General features: G+C 36.6%; 2 protein-coding genes and 1 non-coding gene across 3 annotated transcripts; 2 read left to right on the forward strand and 1 right to left on the reverse strand.

Annotated features, from left to right (window-relative positions):
• Positions 1-2,399: 2,399 nt before the first annotated feature.
• On the forward strand, positions 2,400-5,656 carry LOC107615710 (glutathione S-transferase DHAR3, chloroplastic-like). Its single transcript, XM_088508131.1, has 6 exons — positions 2,400-2,780; positions 3,236-3,326; positions 3,448-3,591; positions 3,836-3,953; positions 4,677-4,817; positions 5,251-5,656. The coding sequence occupies exons 1-6, from the start codon at positions 2,570-2,572 to the stop codon at positions 5,335-5,337; spliced, it is 792 nt and encodes a 263-aa protein (XP_088364257.1). The 5' UTR covers positions 2,400-2,569; the 3' UTR covers positions 5,338-5,656.
• Positions 5,657-5,976: 320 nt separating this feature from the next.
• On the reverse strand, positions 5,977-6,048 carry TRNAK-UUU (transfer RNA lysine (anticodon UUU)). The gene has a single exon. It is a non-coding gene; the product is annotated as a tRNA-Lys (tRNA).
• Positions 6,049-13,655: 7,607 nt separating this feature from the next.
• On the forward strand, positions 13,656-14,422 carry LOC107631259 (histone H4). Its single transcript, XM_016334643.3, has 2 exons — positions 13,656-13,768; positions 13,865-14,422. Exon 2 carries the CDS (start codon positions 13,902-13,904, stop codon positions 14,211-14,213), a length of 312 nt encoding a protein of 103 aa, XP_016190129.1. The 5' UTR covers positions 13,656-13,768; positions 13,865-13,901; the 3' UTR covers positions 14,214-14,422.
• The last annotated feature ends 2,629 nt before the right edge of the window (positions 14,423-17,051 follow it).

The following is a 17,051-nucleotide window of genomic DNA, read 5'->3' on the forward strand; positions in this document are numbered from 1 at the left end:
GAGAAAGAAGGGAAGGGAGAAAGAGTGCAAGGAGAGAGAGAGAGAAAGAGAAAGTGAGAGAGACAGAGGGAAGGAGAGAGGGAGAGGAAGAGAGAGGAGGGGGAGAGAGAAGAAGAGAGAGGGAGAGAGAGGAAGAGGGATAACGGAGAGAGAGAATGAGAGAAAGGGAGAGAGAAAGATAGGAGGGGGGAGAAAGAGGGGTAGTGGAGAGAGAGAAGAGGAGGAGGAGAGAGGGGGAGATAAGGAGAGAGAGAAAAGGAAAAGGGGGAGAGAGAGAGAGAGAGAGAGAGAGAGAGAGAGAGAAAGGAAGGCAAAGAAATGGGAGGGGGAGAAAGAGGGGGAGAGAGAGAGAGAGAGAAGAGGAAGAGAGAGAGGGGAAGGAGAGAAGGAGAGAGAGAGAGATAAAGGATGGGAGAGAGGGAGAGAAGAGAAAGAGAAGAAGAGGGGAAGAAAAGAGAGAAAGGGAGAGAGAGGAAGAGAGAGAGAGAGAGAAAAGAGGGAGAGAAGGAGAGAAAGAGAGAGAAAGAGAGAGAGGGGGGAAGATAGAGAATGTAAAATCTAATTTTATATATGTTAAGAGAGAGAGAGAGAGAGAAGGGGAGAGGAAAGGAGAGAGAGGGAGAGAGAGAGAGAGAGAGGAAGAGGGATAGGGGAAAGAGAGAATGAGAGAAAGGGAAAGAGAGAAAGAGAGAGAAAGAGAGAGAGGGAGAGAGAGAGAGGAGGGGGAAAGAAAGGGAGAGAAAGAGAGAGAGAAAGAGGGAAAGGATGAGAGAGAGAAAAGAAAAAGAGAGAGGAGGGAGAGAGAGAGAGAGAGAGAAAGGATGAGGAGAGAGGGAGAGAAGAAGAGAGAGAGAGAGAAATAAGGGAAGGAAAGAGAGGGAGAGAAGGGGGATAGAGAGAGGAGGGTGAGAGAGAAGGAGAAAAGGAGAGAGAGTGGGAGAGAGAGAGAAAGGAAGGGGAGAGAGGGAGAGAAGAAGAGAGAGAGGGAAAAGGGAAAGAAAGAGAGAGAGAGAGAGAGAGAGAGAGAGAGGGAGAGAGAGAGAAAGGATATAGAGCAGGGAGAGGGAGAGGGAGAGAGAGGGGGGGGAGGAGGGGGAGAGAGAGTGGGAGAGAGAGAAAATGTAAAAACTAATTTTATATATGTTAAAAGTTAAAACTAGTTTTAGCCTATAAACTAGTTTAAACTGGTTTTTTCAATTAAAACTTGTTTTATTTTTATGAACTGGTTTAAACTGGTGCACTGTATTGTAAATTGGTTTAAAACCTGTTTCTTATGTGACAAAGTAGTTTAGTTCAGTTTCTAAACCATTTAAAATGGTCTAATGTAGTTTCAGTTCAGTTTATGTAAAAACTGAATCATGAACACCCCTAACGATCACATTTATAAATCTGTTAAATTAAGAGGCGTGTAAAATATGCGTGTGTAAGACATGCATGTGAAAGTGATTTAGAGAAAAATAATTTGTATAGACTTGTATGGTAAAATAGCTTGTATGTGAAAAATAATTGTTTAGAATCCAATCTACTAAATCTATTAAAAATCAGCTTAAAACATTTGCTAAGTTAAATATCAGAGTCTTTTGTAGATACCACCCTCTACCTCTTCACAAAGAATTCGAACGGTAACACCTAAACACTAATACAAATCGGACAGACAGTGTCTAAAAAAAAAAAATCTAAACCTCAAATTCAAGTCCAAATCACCATTTTACCTAACCCTCAAAACATGCCCCACTATAAAAAACTCTCAAATTCAAATCCATCCAAACCAATTAAAATAGAATGAGTTTGGGGTTCGGAAATCAAGACCCGCAAGGCCGCAACACTTATTAGGGGTGAGCACAGGTAGCAGGTACCCGATTACCCATTCAAATCCGAACCGAACCAATTAAATTGATTTTGAAACCAACGGATAATCGGGTCCAACCCGAACCAAACCGATGACTTTTGTTAGTGATTGGTTCGGGTATCGGTTTTGGAGGTGTGAAACCTGAACCAACCCGCGAACCCGATCATATATTAATTAAATAAAAAATAAAAAATATATATGGCTTTTTCATTAGACAATGATTATTCATTATTAATATGTTTGGATTTTAATGAGTTTAGTTTTTAATGTATTTAGTGTTTAACATATTTGGATTATTTCTATTGATGTTACATGTTTATTGTACTTGTTGAATTTTTAAGATAAAAATTTGTTTTTTTTTTAAAGAATTTCAAAGTCATCGGATATCCAATTACCCGAACCGAACAAATCTGTTCTTAATCGATTTGGTTTGGTTCAGATACATGTACACAAAAATATAAATCCAAACCAAACTGAACCAATTACATTTTAATTAGTTCGGTTCTAATTTTACCATAAATCCGAAACAAAGTGACGGGTACTCACTCCTAACACTTATTTTGGGGGGTGATATGGCAAATTGGCACGTAAAAGGTGAAACGTGACACGTAGTTAGACTTAGAACATTTGGCAGAAAACAAAACAAAACGCAACCTCATCATCATTCTTCTCCATTCTTCTCCCTTCAAATTCCAATAATTCAAACTATATCAGCTTCCAATGTCCACCGTCAGAATCCAAGCTTCGGCGTGCGCGCTCTACTCCACCTTCAACCACCTCCGCCACCGCCCCAACTCCGTCGTTTCGGTCTGCAGGAATGCCAAGAATTCTAGCGCCCTCAAAGTACTCTCAATGTCTTCTTCTCCGCCTTCTGCGCCCTTCGAAATATGCGTCAAAGCTTCCATAACCACTCCCAACAAGCTCGGAGACTGTAAAAACACCAACTTTCACTTTATTTTAGCTTCCCATTGCTTTGCCTGTTCGAAAATTGAAATTAAATGATACATATTCAGGATGTACACAGACATGTGTTGTGATTCTTCATGACTTGAACGAGTTGTGTGTTATGAATAGTGCTGCTTTTGTTTTTGGTTTAGGAGCTTAATTGCATCCATATTAAGCCTTGGAATTGGATGGTCATTGTAATGTAACTTATTTTCGAATTGTATAATTTTGATGAAATTATCTGAGTCCTAGTTCTGAAATAATAAAAGAGGAGTTCAGTTCTGAAACTGTGTTTACTAGAGTGGAAATTTGATGCCTTTGAAGAAAATGGCCGTAGCGTTATCATGTAATTGAGGGAGTAAAATATTTATGTTTGGTTTTGACCTTTGAACTTGAGGTTCCTATAATCAATTAGTGACGGTTGTTTGAATTGTCTTTCAGGTCCCTTCTGCCAAAGGGTGTTGCTGACTCTTGAGGAGAAACATCTTCCTTATGACCCCAAGTTGGTAGATTTGACCAACAAGCCAGAATGGTGATCTTCTGGTTCATTTCTTTTTGTTAAGTTCTTCCTTTGTACAAGAGTATACAGTTTGTTGTTGTTGTTGTTGTTTTTGTTCTTGTTCCTTTTCTTATTGTTTGTGTTACTGGTTTAGGTTCCTTAAAATCAATGCTGAGGGTAAAGTTCCTGTCATAAAGCTTGATGAGAAGTGGGTTTCTGATTCGGATATCATCACACAAATTCTGGAAGAGAAGTATCCTAGCCCACCATTGGTAACCCCACCCGAAAAAGCTACAGTGTATGTATCTATCTTCTAGATTTCCTGATCATTACTAGATACTTTTGTGCTATTATTATGCGTTTCTTGTGCTTGATGTACTTGGCTTGGAATATTTAGAGAAAAATGAAGCATGGTTGCTGCAAATTAGACAAGCCTAGCAACATTTGCTTTCTCCTCTGTCAGCTTTTTATTCTTAAATGTTAAGATGAATATATTAGATGTCCCCCAAATGACTAATAAAGGCATGAATTTTTGTATGTAGTGGGTCGAAGATCTTTTCTACATTTATTGGATTTCTCAAGAGCAAAGATCCCAATGATGGAACAGAGCAAGCATTGCTAAGTGAACTAAGCTCTTTCAACGATTACCTTAAGGAAAATGTACGACTTATTTTTGCTTTTCTTTTTCTTCTATTGTTTGCATTCTTTATTGGGTCAGTAATTTGTTGATAAAGTCATAAACATATTTACCATCTTCTATGGTTCTCCTTGATGAACCAAAGTTTGATCTTTGTGCCGTTTCTGTGTATATGTCATGGAGTTATTATGAAAGCTCACATACCCATTCATGATATGCCAAAATCTATTTTTATCTTCATTCTTGTAGACATTTGCTGTAAAATGTACCACTGATATTTTTACTCCCTTTGCATAAGACGTCTGGGATTTGAATTGAGTTGATTGTTGAATTGGAAGCAAGTAGTCCAGAACTTATTCCTGAACTAGGAATCTGTTGCTTGAATCAATCCTGGGAGGTAGAGACATAAGCTAGAATCTCTCAATTCTTTCCCGTGCTCCAGGGTAAACTCTAATGTCATTTCCAGCACATTACTTAGACAAACATAGAGAAACAAGTTGTTTGACTAATCTAAGGGCCCTTTGCAGGCTTGTACTCCCAGGTTATCTGAGAGTGATTATGGAGAACTTGATTCATAATATTTGTATGGCACCCTTTGCCATTAATGTGACATCTTGTGTGCCACTAATTCGCCATGCTTAACTAGCAATTACTCTTTGGTATAATTTGAAGTCTGTAAATTAAAACTTGTGCAGGAAACTTCCTATATTTTCATTTAACGGATGATTCTTGCAATTTTCATATAGGGTCCTCTTGTCAATGGGAAAGACATATCTGCAGCTGACTTATCTCTTGGACCGAAGCTGTATCATTTGGAGATTGCTTTGGGGCATTATAAGAAGTGGAAAGTTCCTGATTCACTTCAATCTTTGAAGTCTTATATGAAGGTATCTTAAAGCTGATTCTGCCCTCCCAACTTCTATCATTTATTTGTATTTGAGGAAAAACTCTAGAAGCTTCATTAACACCCATAGTTAGTTGTTACCATTTGTGCAAATCATGTGCAAAAAGTATTATGCTGTGATTGTCGAAAAACCGTAGGCAATGAACAAAAAAGCAATCAATCAGGATGAAGAAATACTTGATCCTTCTATTCAGAGTTCGAGTGTTCACACTAAGTGACTAAGTGAGATGCTCTCTCATTATGATATATAAAATCTCTTGTATGCCATTTTGAGTTTCATATATCATGGTAATGAATCCTTTTGCTAAAATTCACTGAAAGGTTGCAACGAAGTTTGTTGTTTGGTACAATTAACAGTGTATTAAAATGTGTTGGTTCATCTTGTTTGCTATAATCTAATAATGCTGAATATACAGGATATTTTCTCGAGGGAGTCATTCATTAAAACACGTGCACAACCCCAGGATGTGATTGAAGGTTGGCGTCCAAAAGTTGAGGGCTGATGATATGATGTTGAATAATTTCCATGAGACATTGAGGTTCTATGTATACATATAGCAATCCTTAAAGAGTTCATAACCTCTATCCTTTTTTGTATTATCCTAGGTAATTAAATTACTATCAGTCTATCACTTGCCATGTAAGGTTAGTTGGCCACAGATTGTAATATGTTTGGTACTTGGTAGTTGGTAGAGGCCAAGAGCCTTGCATGTAAGATTAAAATAATTGTATTCCCAAAAGGAGTCAGCATTACATTGCTTGTTTTTCCTTTAGCTGTGCACCGTTTTAAGAACTGAATGCGAATGCTGGTGGGTTAGTACTTAGTAATATTGACTCCTGTAAAAAGATATATTTTGTAAACAATAATTGAACGTAAGGCATAAGCCTTGTCAAAATAAATAAATAAGATTTAGGTGATGATATAGATTAAATGGAATAAGAATGGGCGGTTTCAAATGGCTAAACTAATTGACCTTTTAAGGTTGTTTTTTTTTTATTTTGGTCAGGAGGTTGTTTGTTTAACTGATGGGTCAATTTATTTATTCGTCAGTGAGACATAAGGCCCAAAATAAACATTACTGAATTGAGTTGTAATTCCAAAAGCCAAAAGATAACCCATTCCAAGGGAAGATAGAATTAAACGCCGTCTGTGGGGATCGAACCCACGACCACGTGGTTAAAAGCCACGCGCTCTACCGCTGAGCTAAGACGGTTTCTTGTTATTTAATTTGATACAAAAATTATATTGATGCATAACAAAACACCATTTAAAATACAATTTCCAACATAAAAAAAAGATTTATATTCTAATAAAATTTATCATAAATTAATATTAATTTAATATCCATATAAAATAAATTCATTTCACAGTCAATCAATAAATTTTAAAATCAATCATTTTAAGAAAAAAAATAACACTGTATTATAGATATAACATGTGCAAAATCAATGATGCTATGTTAGATTAGATATATATTAAAAATTGGTCATCAACTAACTACTATGTGTAAGAATTTGTATTTGACATCTCATAAGTTTTTTAATTATATTATTATAAATAAAAGAATTTGTATTTGACATCTCATAAGTTTTTTAATTATATTATTATAAATAAATTTAATTATTTTTAGATTGTTTGTTACAAGTTCGATCCAAAACACAAAGAGGGTATAACTACCTCATATTACACTAACTATCCCTTTGACAATACCTCATATTACACTAACTATCCCTTTGACAATACCATAAAAGATAAGAGTATTACTACACATATAAATCTTTTTGGCATACAAGTTATATAAGTCGCTTACATAACGCGTGTGTGAAATCATGTTATTCTTCTTTGTATTCCGCGTTCCTCCTTCTCTTCCTTCTTCTTCTCCTTCTTTTTTGCGTTTCTCCTCCTTTTTCTTCGTGTATTTCATCTTCATGGTCGGGTTTTTTTTAATTACTATTGTTGTTGCTGTATTTTTTTCCTCCTCCTCTTTCTATTGATTTTGCAACATTATGTATTTTTTTCTTCTTTGTTTGATTTTTTTCTCCCAAGAAGAATTATGAGAATATGAAATAAGAAGATGAAGAAGAAGAAGAAGTAGCAGAAGATGAGGATAATGAAGAGGAAGAGTTTTGAATTATGTAGAACTTACTAGCACGCATACATTAAAAATTCTTAAATAATACACTCGAATATCTTTGTGTTACACCCAAATTTGTTGCAAATATAGAAAAATATTTTTTCTAATGCTGTATTTTTTCCTTATTTTTTTCTTTTTTTTAGTTGAATGAATATAAGTTCGTCCTCTTCCAAGTAATTTTGCAGCATTATGTGTTTATTCTTCTTTTTTGTTTTTATTCTTGTTAAAGAAGTAAAACAAGAAGAAACTTGAGAAGATAAAATAAAAATAAAAAGATAAATAAGAAAAGAAGAAGAAGAAGATGGTAATGATGGAAAAAAGAAGAAGAAGCAGCAGAAGATGAGGAGGAGAAGGAAGAGGAAGAGTTTTGAATTATGCAAAACTTATCAACACACATACACCAAAAATTTTTTAAATAATACACTCGAATATCTTCGTGTTACACCCAAATTTACTGCAAATACAGAAAAATATTTTCTCTAATGCTGTATTTTTTTCTTCTTTTTTCCTTATTTATTTCTTTCTTTTAGTTGAATGAATGTAAGTTTATCATCTTCCAAGTAATTTCGCAACATTATGTATTTCTTCTTCTTCTTTGTTTGATTTTTCTTGTTTTTATTCTTGTTAAAAAAGTAAAACAAGAAGAAACTTTAGAAGATAAAATAAGAAAAAAAAGAAGATGATGATAATGATGATGACGAAAACGAAGAAGAAGAAGAAGCAGTAGAACTTATCAGCATATATACACTGAAAATTCTTAAACAATACACTCAAATATCTTCATGTTATACCCAAATTTGCTGTAAATATAGAAAAATATTTTTTTAATGCAGAATTTTTACATTACATTTGTAAAGTCCCACATCGGTTGGGGAGGGGAACGAAGCATGCCTTATAAGGGTGTGTATACCTCTCCCTAGCATGATGTGTTTTGACGAGTGAGTGTGGGGGGCTTCGGCTATCATCCCTATCGTCAAAGGCAAAACCGTGAGACCATGTGTGCCAAAGCGGACAATATCGTGCTAGCGGGTGGTCTGGACTGTTACAGATAGGGATGATAGCCGGAGCCCGGATCGATGTGCCAGCGAGGACGTTGGGCTCCCTTAAGGGGGTGGATTGTAAAGTCCCACATCGGTTGGGGAGGGGAACGAAGCATGCCTTATAAGGGTGTGGATATCTCTCCCTAGCATGACGCGTTTTGATGAGTGAGTGTGGGGGGTTTCGGCCATCATCCCTATCGTCAAAGGCAAAACCGTGAGACCTTGTGTGCCAAAGCGAACAATATCGTGCTAGCGGGTGGCGCATTTTATTTTTAATATGGAGGAAGGTATGTGGTGATACAGCATTATGGAGAATAGGTCTGCTTTCCCTGCATGTGGTGTCAGGGGACTGAAATCGGACCGAGAGATTTAGAGTAAGGAACTTGGGCGGTCCGATTAGAGGAAATATACAAAAAAATATTTTTTTAATAAAATTCGGAGGGTCCGTTTTGATTTAAAAAAAAAGAAGAAAAATCCAAAAAACGGAGGGTCCGTTTTCTTTTAAGGGAAAAATTTAAAAACAAAACTTGTAAACGGAGGGTCCGTTTTCAGTTTAAGGAAAAAAAAAACAAAAAATGTAAACGGAGGGTCCGATTTGTGGTTAAATAAAAACAAAAACAAATCGGACGGTTCAATTTGTGGTCAACGAATTTTTTAACAAAGAACTCGGACGATCCGATTTCTCTCTATCCCACACCTGTGTCTAACACTTGTATACACCATAACCAAGCACAACTCACACACTTTTCCAATATAAAAAAAAATTAGCCAGCGGGTGGTCAATTTCCTTCTGGTTCAATTGACAATCTAAACTTGAATTATTCATTATCTTCAACAGCGAGATAACTGATGATGGAGGAGGAGGAGAAAAAGGAAGGAGGAGAAGAAATTTCAATGAAAAAAGAAAGAGGAAGAGGAGGTGGTGTTAATGACGACAATAACTAAAGAGAAAAATGAAGAAGAACGTGCAATAACGACACAAATAAAAACGTGTGTGCGTGAATATAAATGACTTGTTTAGTGCCAACGGCTATCAAAGAAAAGCACATAACACACATTTAGACGCTTTGTTTAATGCCAAACGCTGTCATTGGTTCTTTGCTAGGAAACTCATACAAACGCTTTGTTCAGCCTGTCAAACAAACGCACATACCACGTCTCACCTTTTAGTCAAGTTATATCTTCATTTCTTTCCGTTGATATCCACTTTACCAAATGCACTTTTCCTTCTACAATCAATTGAACCCTAATCTTCACTTTGTCTATTTTTGGGTCAGATGTATCTTTTTCAATAACTACATCTTTTTTTTTCTTATTTTAATGTCACCTATTTTGATATATATATATATTTTTTTTTTTGCTCTTACTTATGTAAATGTTCTACCACAACTTTTTTATTACTACATTATAGCATGGGCGAAGATCCAAAATTTTAAATTCTTCTTACATCCTTCTTAGAGTCTATTATATCATTTTTATCACTTGTTCTTAAATCATTCCTTTCTCCTCTTTGCTGATTTTTGTGTTCTTTCCTTCTTTTTTATTTGGTCATTTTTTTTTGCTATTCTTTTTCTTCCTTTTCGATGGGTGCTCGCTTTTCTTTTATTTGTAGCACTCTTTATTTTTCTTTCTATTATTTTACTACCCCTCTTTTAAAATTGTTTTCTCCAATTTTATCATCCTTTTGTTATTGAATTTTTTACCTTTCTTTATACTTCTCCCATACTAATTTATATCAAACTTTCCTCGATAATATTTTCAAAATCAAATAGATATAATGGTCCTAAAAAATATTCGTTTTCTTTATCTCTATTTCCTTCCATTAATTTACATTTGTTTGATTTCTTATAAGTTAAGTTGTCTTTTTTATAACTTCTTCAAAATTTATATTATCATGGATGCACTTAGGTTGAGATTGAGCTTTTATTAAAAGTTAAAATGTTCGGATTAATTAATTTTTTTATCCCTAACATCTTCGGTCAAAATTAAAATCTTTTTCAATCTTTTTTTAATTAATATCATTCTTAACATTACAAATCGTTTAAAATCATCTTTTTTATATGAAACATTAATTTACGGACGACTATACCCTTCTAATAATTATAATTAAAAAAACTTTTTTAGAGTAGAACACAGACGCTGGGAGTTGGGTCTCTCTCTCTCAACCATTCCCAACAGCAACAACAACAACAAACTCATAAATCATAATCTCCTTCGTACTACCTGAACCCTAACAACCCCAAACTAATCTAAATTTTTAGGGCCTGATTACGATCAAGGCCTTCACTCGTAATTTCCTATTTTATACTTACAGTGAACGTGTTGTTGTTATTGTTGCAGCAGGCCAGCAATGATGATTGTGGATCATAATGTTAATTGGGGGTGGTGGTGCATGACAGGTGACAGTGAGGTGATGGTAGAGGTGGTGTGAAATCAGCAGTAGGTAACAAACCTTGTGAAAAATATGATGATGGAGGTATAGTGGTGATGATGTGGTGATGGTGGTAAAGGAAATGAAGTGGTGGTAAAGAATGGTGTTTAAGTTGAGAGAGAACAGAAAAGGAAGAACCATGGATTATGTTGTGATACGTCACCCTTATCCTCGGCCGCCCAAAAAGTTCGGCACGTGAGCAGATGAGATCGGCCTCTTTGTATCCTTGTTGCCTGGTGATCTGAAAGCTTTTTCCTCATCCCTCCGCTGAGGTTGTCTCTCCGGCTTTTGGGCCTCTCGGAGCTCTTCAATCTCCATTTGACCTGCAGCCCTTTCTCGGAACTCCTCCAGTGTTTTTGGTTTTGTTATCGCAATGGTTTTCCGGAATTTGCCTGGTCGGAGGCTGGCCTTGAGGGCATGCAAGTGGACAGCCGGATCCAAATCTTGGATCTCCATAGTAGCTTCGGAAAACCTGGTCATGTAGTTCTTTAAACTCTCGTGTTGGCCTTGCTTGATTGTGCCTAGGTAGTCTGATCCGTGGACATAAATTCTCGATGCAGCAAAATAGTCAATAAAGGATCTCGCCAACTCCTCAAAGGGGGAAATTGAACCTGCAGACAGTTTAGAAAACCACAGTAATGCAGCACCATCAAGATAGGTAGGAAAAGCTCGACAAAGCACGGACTCGTTGTTAGCGCCGTTAAAAAAATCATGGATTGAAACTTTTTGACATGAGCTCGGGGGTCACCGAACCCCTTGTATGGTTCCAGTGCTGTAGGTAATACAAAGTTTTTCGGCATCTGGAACTTAGTGATCTTGTCAGAAAAGGGGTTCTCGAGGGTGATCTTTTCCTTTGGTGGAGTGATGTTTATGGGATCCGTATTGCCCTGCGCCGAGCTTTTAGAGCTTTCTCCTTCTTGCTTTCCATTGTTCTGTGTGGACAGTTCAGCTATCTTCCGCACCTCCGCCTGGAGTTCGGCGATTTGAGCTAAGAGCTCTGCCTATGTGGGTTGGGGGTTCCCATTGTCAGCCATGTTCGAGGATAGGGAATCTTGCAAAATAAGGTAAGATACTAAATAAAATGAATGGTGAGGTCAGAGATATTCCGGCCCCACGGTGGGCGCCAAGTGTTTCGTCCTAGCACTGGGTGGCCGAGCTTTAGCGACTCCGAGCAAACAACTGTCGGAGAGGAAGAGCTATACGTCGGCCTGGATTGAACACCGCGGCGGGAATACCTGCAAAAGATACTCCGACGCTCAAGTTAGTGATAATCTCGAGTGAAAGTAATTAAGTAAATATGAAGACTGAGAATGGAACCTGAACCTTAGCCGAGGATATTAGCTCGGCTTTATAGGCATTATTTTGCCCGTTTGCTGCAGATAAGTCCTAGTTTGTAGGTTGGTTATGATATTATGTTTTGGTGATTAGGTTTGCTGAGCACGTTTCTTATTTTCAAATGGGTGAGGCCATTTCTGTATGCTCTCGCGCCGAGCTTATCGGGCAGTTGGCGTGAGGCCGATCTCATCTGCTCACGTGCCGAGCTTTTTGGGCGGCCGAGGATAAGGGTGACGTATCAGGTTGGATTATATATATTTAAAAAAATTATGACTATTAGAAGGGTAAAATTATCCGTAAATTAATGTTTTGTATGAAGATGATGATTTTAAAATAATTTGTAACATTGAGAATGATATTAATAAAAAAAAAGGTTGAGAACGATTTTAATTTTGACCCAAGACATTATGAATGAGAAAAAATAATTAACCCTTAAATTCTCAATCATTTGTAAATCAATAGAATCTCATCTCTCCACCTGTATTTTCACTTCTCTATGCATCTGTAAAATATCTTCATTTATAGTGCCTATCTTATTATTCTCATTATTCATTAAACTCATCACATATGTTGTCATATCATTGTCTTTTAGATTATGGTAGTAAAATTACAATCACTCGTATCATCCAAAATATCTTTTTATATCATTATTTTTTCCTCTATATTTTTTGGTGTTGGTGTCAGGTTCCTTCACAAATATTTCATATTTTTTCCCATTAAAATTCAACTATAGCAAATTGTTAATTTGAGAAACGTAAATAGTGTCAACTAATGCTTTGTTGAAGCTATCCGAATTTCTCAAATTATCATCTATTTTTTTGTTATTGGCCCCGTCTCGGCAATTACAGTGAAATTTTTCTCACACTGCGCATGGAAACAAACTCCAAAGATTTTAATCTATACTCTTCTGGTTCTATCTGTTTCATATCAAGACCATCTTTTTATTTGTCCAAAGTGGTTTAGGAGAAATGATAGATTTAGAAATTCACTCGTATTATCAATTGAGTTAAATGTGAGGACCATTTTAAATAGGCCAAAACATTTAACATCCTTGAGGGTGTGTCAATCTTTGAAAAGATTGGGAGTGATTTTTTCTACCTTCAATGGGATTATCAACTCCCCATTAATATTTATTCCAAGTTTTTTTATCATTGTTTGATTGCCTTACAGTAGAGATGAGTTGAAGGCAGTGAAACCACCAGAGCTCCGTTCGAGTCAACAATATTGGTAGCAAGAAATTAGATCACGATCTCAGGTAAAGGAGGATGCAGAGACCCTTGTAGATGTTGGAAAGGAGTTTGATTGCGACACATATCTAAAGCTGGGCAATGAACTAGAGGCAATGATGTTGGACTGTGGGGACTTACGAGTAAGAGGCGATGAGAATCTATTTGGATACGGGGACTATCCGTCAAGTTTTGTCCCTCATTTGAGGCGAAAGAGAAAGGCAACATGAGACTGAACCCAGGCTCGAATTGAAGATTGAAGGGAAAAAGTTCGAATTTAAAAGAGGAGATATAGATTAACACTTTTAATAAAATGAACAAAAATTAATTAATATTAATTTAAATTTAAATACAAAGTAATGTAATAAAAAATATTGTTGAACGACTATTTTTATTTGTAGTTTTTTTTTTAGTAGGATTTAGGACTAAGAAAACAATTTCGGAAATTTGTTAGTATTTGGCGGCATAATTCCCAAAAGGTTTAAAAATCCCGCGAGGACCAAAATAGCCCAAAGTGTATTTGCGCCAACGTCACGTGCATCTGAAGTCTGAACCACTCGCTCATCTCAACCACGTCATCGATCTGCAACACACTCGAACTTCGAATCCAGACGGTACATCAATAGATCAATCAACCGTCCAGATCGCCTGATCAAATCATCCCGCGGATCCACGTTCCTTCAACAAAACCCGAACACCACACATATAAATACAACACACATCGCAATTCATAATCATTGCGTAGCTTACTCTTCCTCTCTTACTCGGTAACTATCAATTTCATTATTCTTCATCCCATGCTTAATTCTAACTTAACTCCAATATTATTCTAAGCTACTGTTTTGTTTCTAATTGTTGTGCAGATTTTTGTTTGTGCTAATTGGTTTCTGAGACAGCAAGATGTCTGGTCGTGGAAAGGGTGGCAAGGGATTGGGGAAGGGAGGAGCAAAACGTCACCGTAAGGTTCTGCGCGATAATATTCAGGGTATTACGAAGCCGGCGATTCGTCGTTTGGCTCGTAGGGGTGGAGTGAAGCGTATCAGTGGTCTCATCTATGAGGAGACACGTGGAGTGCTCAAGATCTTTTTGGAGAACGTGATTCGTGACGCCGTTACATACACGGAGCACGCTAGGAGGAAGACAGTTACGGCCATGGACGTTGTGTATGCCCTCAAGAGACAGGGAAGGACTCTTTATGGATTTGGTGGTTAGGACTAAGAGGGTTTTACTCTGGTTTAGGGGTTAGAAAGTTTGTGACTATGTTCAGCAAGTTATCTATCTAAGTTTCGATGTCAATTATTCTGGAATGTAATCAGTAATTACTCATTGCAATGTATTAACTATTAATATGCGTTTTCCTTTACTAAGTTAGGGGAATTGAATGCGGAAATTATTGAAACAAGTAAGCTCGTTTTATTAAAGACAGTTGCTTAGCGATTCGAATATATAGAGCCACTCATTATATATACACGTTACTACGTATACGCGACCACATCAGGGATGAAAATTCCTTGAGCAACATATGATATGGTTCGTTTGCTTGCAACTGCAGATTCACTGAAAACGAGATTTGAAATGTTCCGACAATGTAGAGAAATTTCTTTAGATTGCTTCCACAATGATATAGAAAAATTAAGCAAACAAGCTGTTAAATCGTTGTGAGCAATGCATGTTAAGTTAAATAAATTGCAAAAAGGCAGATTGAGTCCAAATAAAAAGAGAAAACAGAGTTAGTGTAAAGGGTTAACTTCAGAGTAGGTAGCTTTCTGTTAAAGGGGTTTGGGTACCCTTATTATATAGGTGCTCCTCCCTCTCTTGTTGGTTCGGTTTACATGTAAACTTAATCATGGTAAATCGAAGATAGTAAATTTAATTTATTAGCAAAGCAATGCATGTGATTAAATTAAATCGACTTAAATATCCCGGTGAACAATTGAGATATTAGAGTTGGCCCTTTCTTGGGGTCACCAGCGATCTAGGACAACTTAAATTTCCTCTTTAGTAGTAGATGTGGACTTAATTATTACATTTGTGTTTAATTTGCAATGCTGTTTTTGTAAAATTTGTGTAGCGAGTGATTAGCTTTTGAATGAGGCTTTCGTTCTTGGTCTCATATTGTTAGCCAATGAAGACAATGACTAGAACTTGTGATGATTTGCACTGGGTCCTGTCGGTTGTGGTGTTATAAGTCCTAACATCTAAATTATGATAAAATGGGTGCTGTTGTGAAATATCATCAACGTTAGATGAATGTAAACACATTTAAAGTTGAAAAAAATATTTTATATATGGTATCTACATATAACATTTTTATATATAAACCTTCTTTATCATTTAGCTGGAAAAAACGCATTTAACATTATGGATAATGAGGATCAGGAGTTAAAGTAAGAATTATGACAGGCAAGAAGCGACAAACGATGTTATAAAAAATTGTTTGACGATGAAGTTGTAAGAAGTTATTGCTCCTAATCTGTTCCCTTTAATATGGTCCCAACTAGCAGTGTTGAACGACAATAGTGAATGAGTTGGTGTCACATCTTGCAACACCCAATTAATTGTTCATATTCTTGGGCGTCTGATTAGCTATATAGTAGAATTGTAAGGACAGGTAAAACCTTTTTTTTCTTGACTTGGGAATGGTCAATTTGTTAGTGTATAATGGAAATTTTTTAAGTTAGAGACGGATTGCTTAGATTGTTTTCCCGAGTACGGGAGTACCTCTTTATTTTTGTTTTTGGGCAAATTAAATAAATAACTCATTAGAATTTATAATTTAGCTAAATATTCTAAATATAAAGAGTGGACATAAATGCTCTAAATTTATCTAAATCAAATCCATATAATTCGATTTATCTTTGTTTTATCTAAATCGAAATAAGCTAATTTGATTTATCTTGATTTCATGTATATAGAAATTATTACATTTGGTTTTAAGGATGAAATTTTTTCCCTCATCTCAGTTTTCTTCTATTGAACTCCTGTAGTGATTTGGTGTAGGAGATTGTCCTGTTCTGTTCTGATGCGTGGTTAAAATTTCGAAAACGAGTGATGCGAAAGAAAAATGAGGAAGTTGGCCAGGGTGTGCCGTTAGCTATGGAAGAAAACCAACACTTAGTTGATGCCAATTTTCAAATTCAACCTGATGCTTCTTCTACTCTTGCTCCGGTAGAGGAAAGTCCAAGTCACGTCAAAAACGTATCGAAGGAGCCGCCTGTTGAGTCTAAGGCGAAGGCATCTGCTGAGTCTAAGGCAGAGCCACCTGCTGAGGTTATGGCAGAGCTGCATCATGTGGCAAAGGTAGAACCACCTCTTGAGGCCAAGGCAGAGCCATCTCCTAAGGTCAAGGCTGAACAACCCCTTACAGCCATGCCAGAGCCATCTGCTGAGGCTAAGTCAGAGTTACCTGCCCAGGCTACAGCAGTACCACCTGCGGAAGCTGAGGCAGAGGCTCCTTCTGATGATAAGTCTTAGCAACTTCTGAGACTAAATCTACGCTACCTGCTGAAGCTATGTCAGCACCAGACTCTGCGGACAAGGCTGAGCCACCACTTGAGGACAAAAGTGAGAATCAAGAGGCGGTTCCTGAGGGTATTCCACTGCAAGATATTCAAAGCAGTGAAAATATTCTTCAATCAATCACAGTAGAACTTGATGTAAATAAAACTGATCATGAGGAAGTTTCTGACCCGACGGAGGAAGCTAATGAATTTACTCAGAGCAATAATGGTATGTACAAATATGATTCGATTTACACGTAAAACCTAATCATGGTATATCGAAGATAATAGATTTATTAACAACACTCATAATTGTGCATCTTCTTTAGCGTCCGTTACCTATAGTAGTAGACTTGTAGGGACCAATCAAACCTTTTTTTTCTTGACTTGAGACCGGTCAATTTGTCGTTGCTAAACTTAGTTTATAATGGGAACTCTCAGGTTGAGAGGGATTTTTTAGTTTGTTTCCCTGAGTACAATAGTACGTTTTCTATTATTTTTCTTTTGGGTAAAGCACATAAACAAGGTTTATAATTTATGTGAATGTTTT

The sequence above is a fragment of the Arachis ipaensis genome, chromosome B3, assembly GCF_059453495.1.
Source record: "Arachis ipaensis isolate K30076 ecotype BB chromosome B3, ASM5945349v1, whole genome shotgun sequence".
In the NCBI taxonomy this organism is placed as follows: domain Eukaryota; kingdom Viridiplantae; phylum Streptophyta; class Magnoliopsida; order Fabales; family Fabaceae; genus Arachis; species Arachis ipaensis.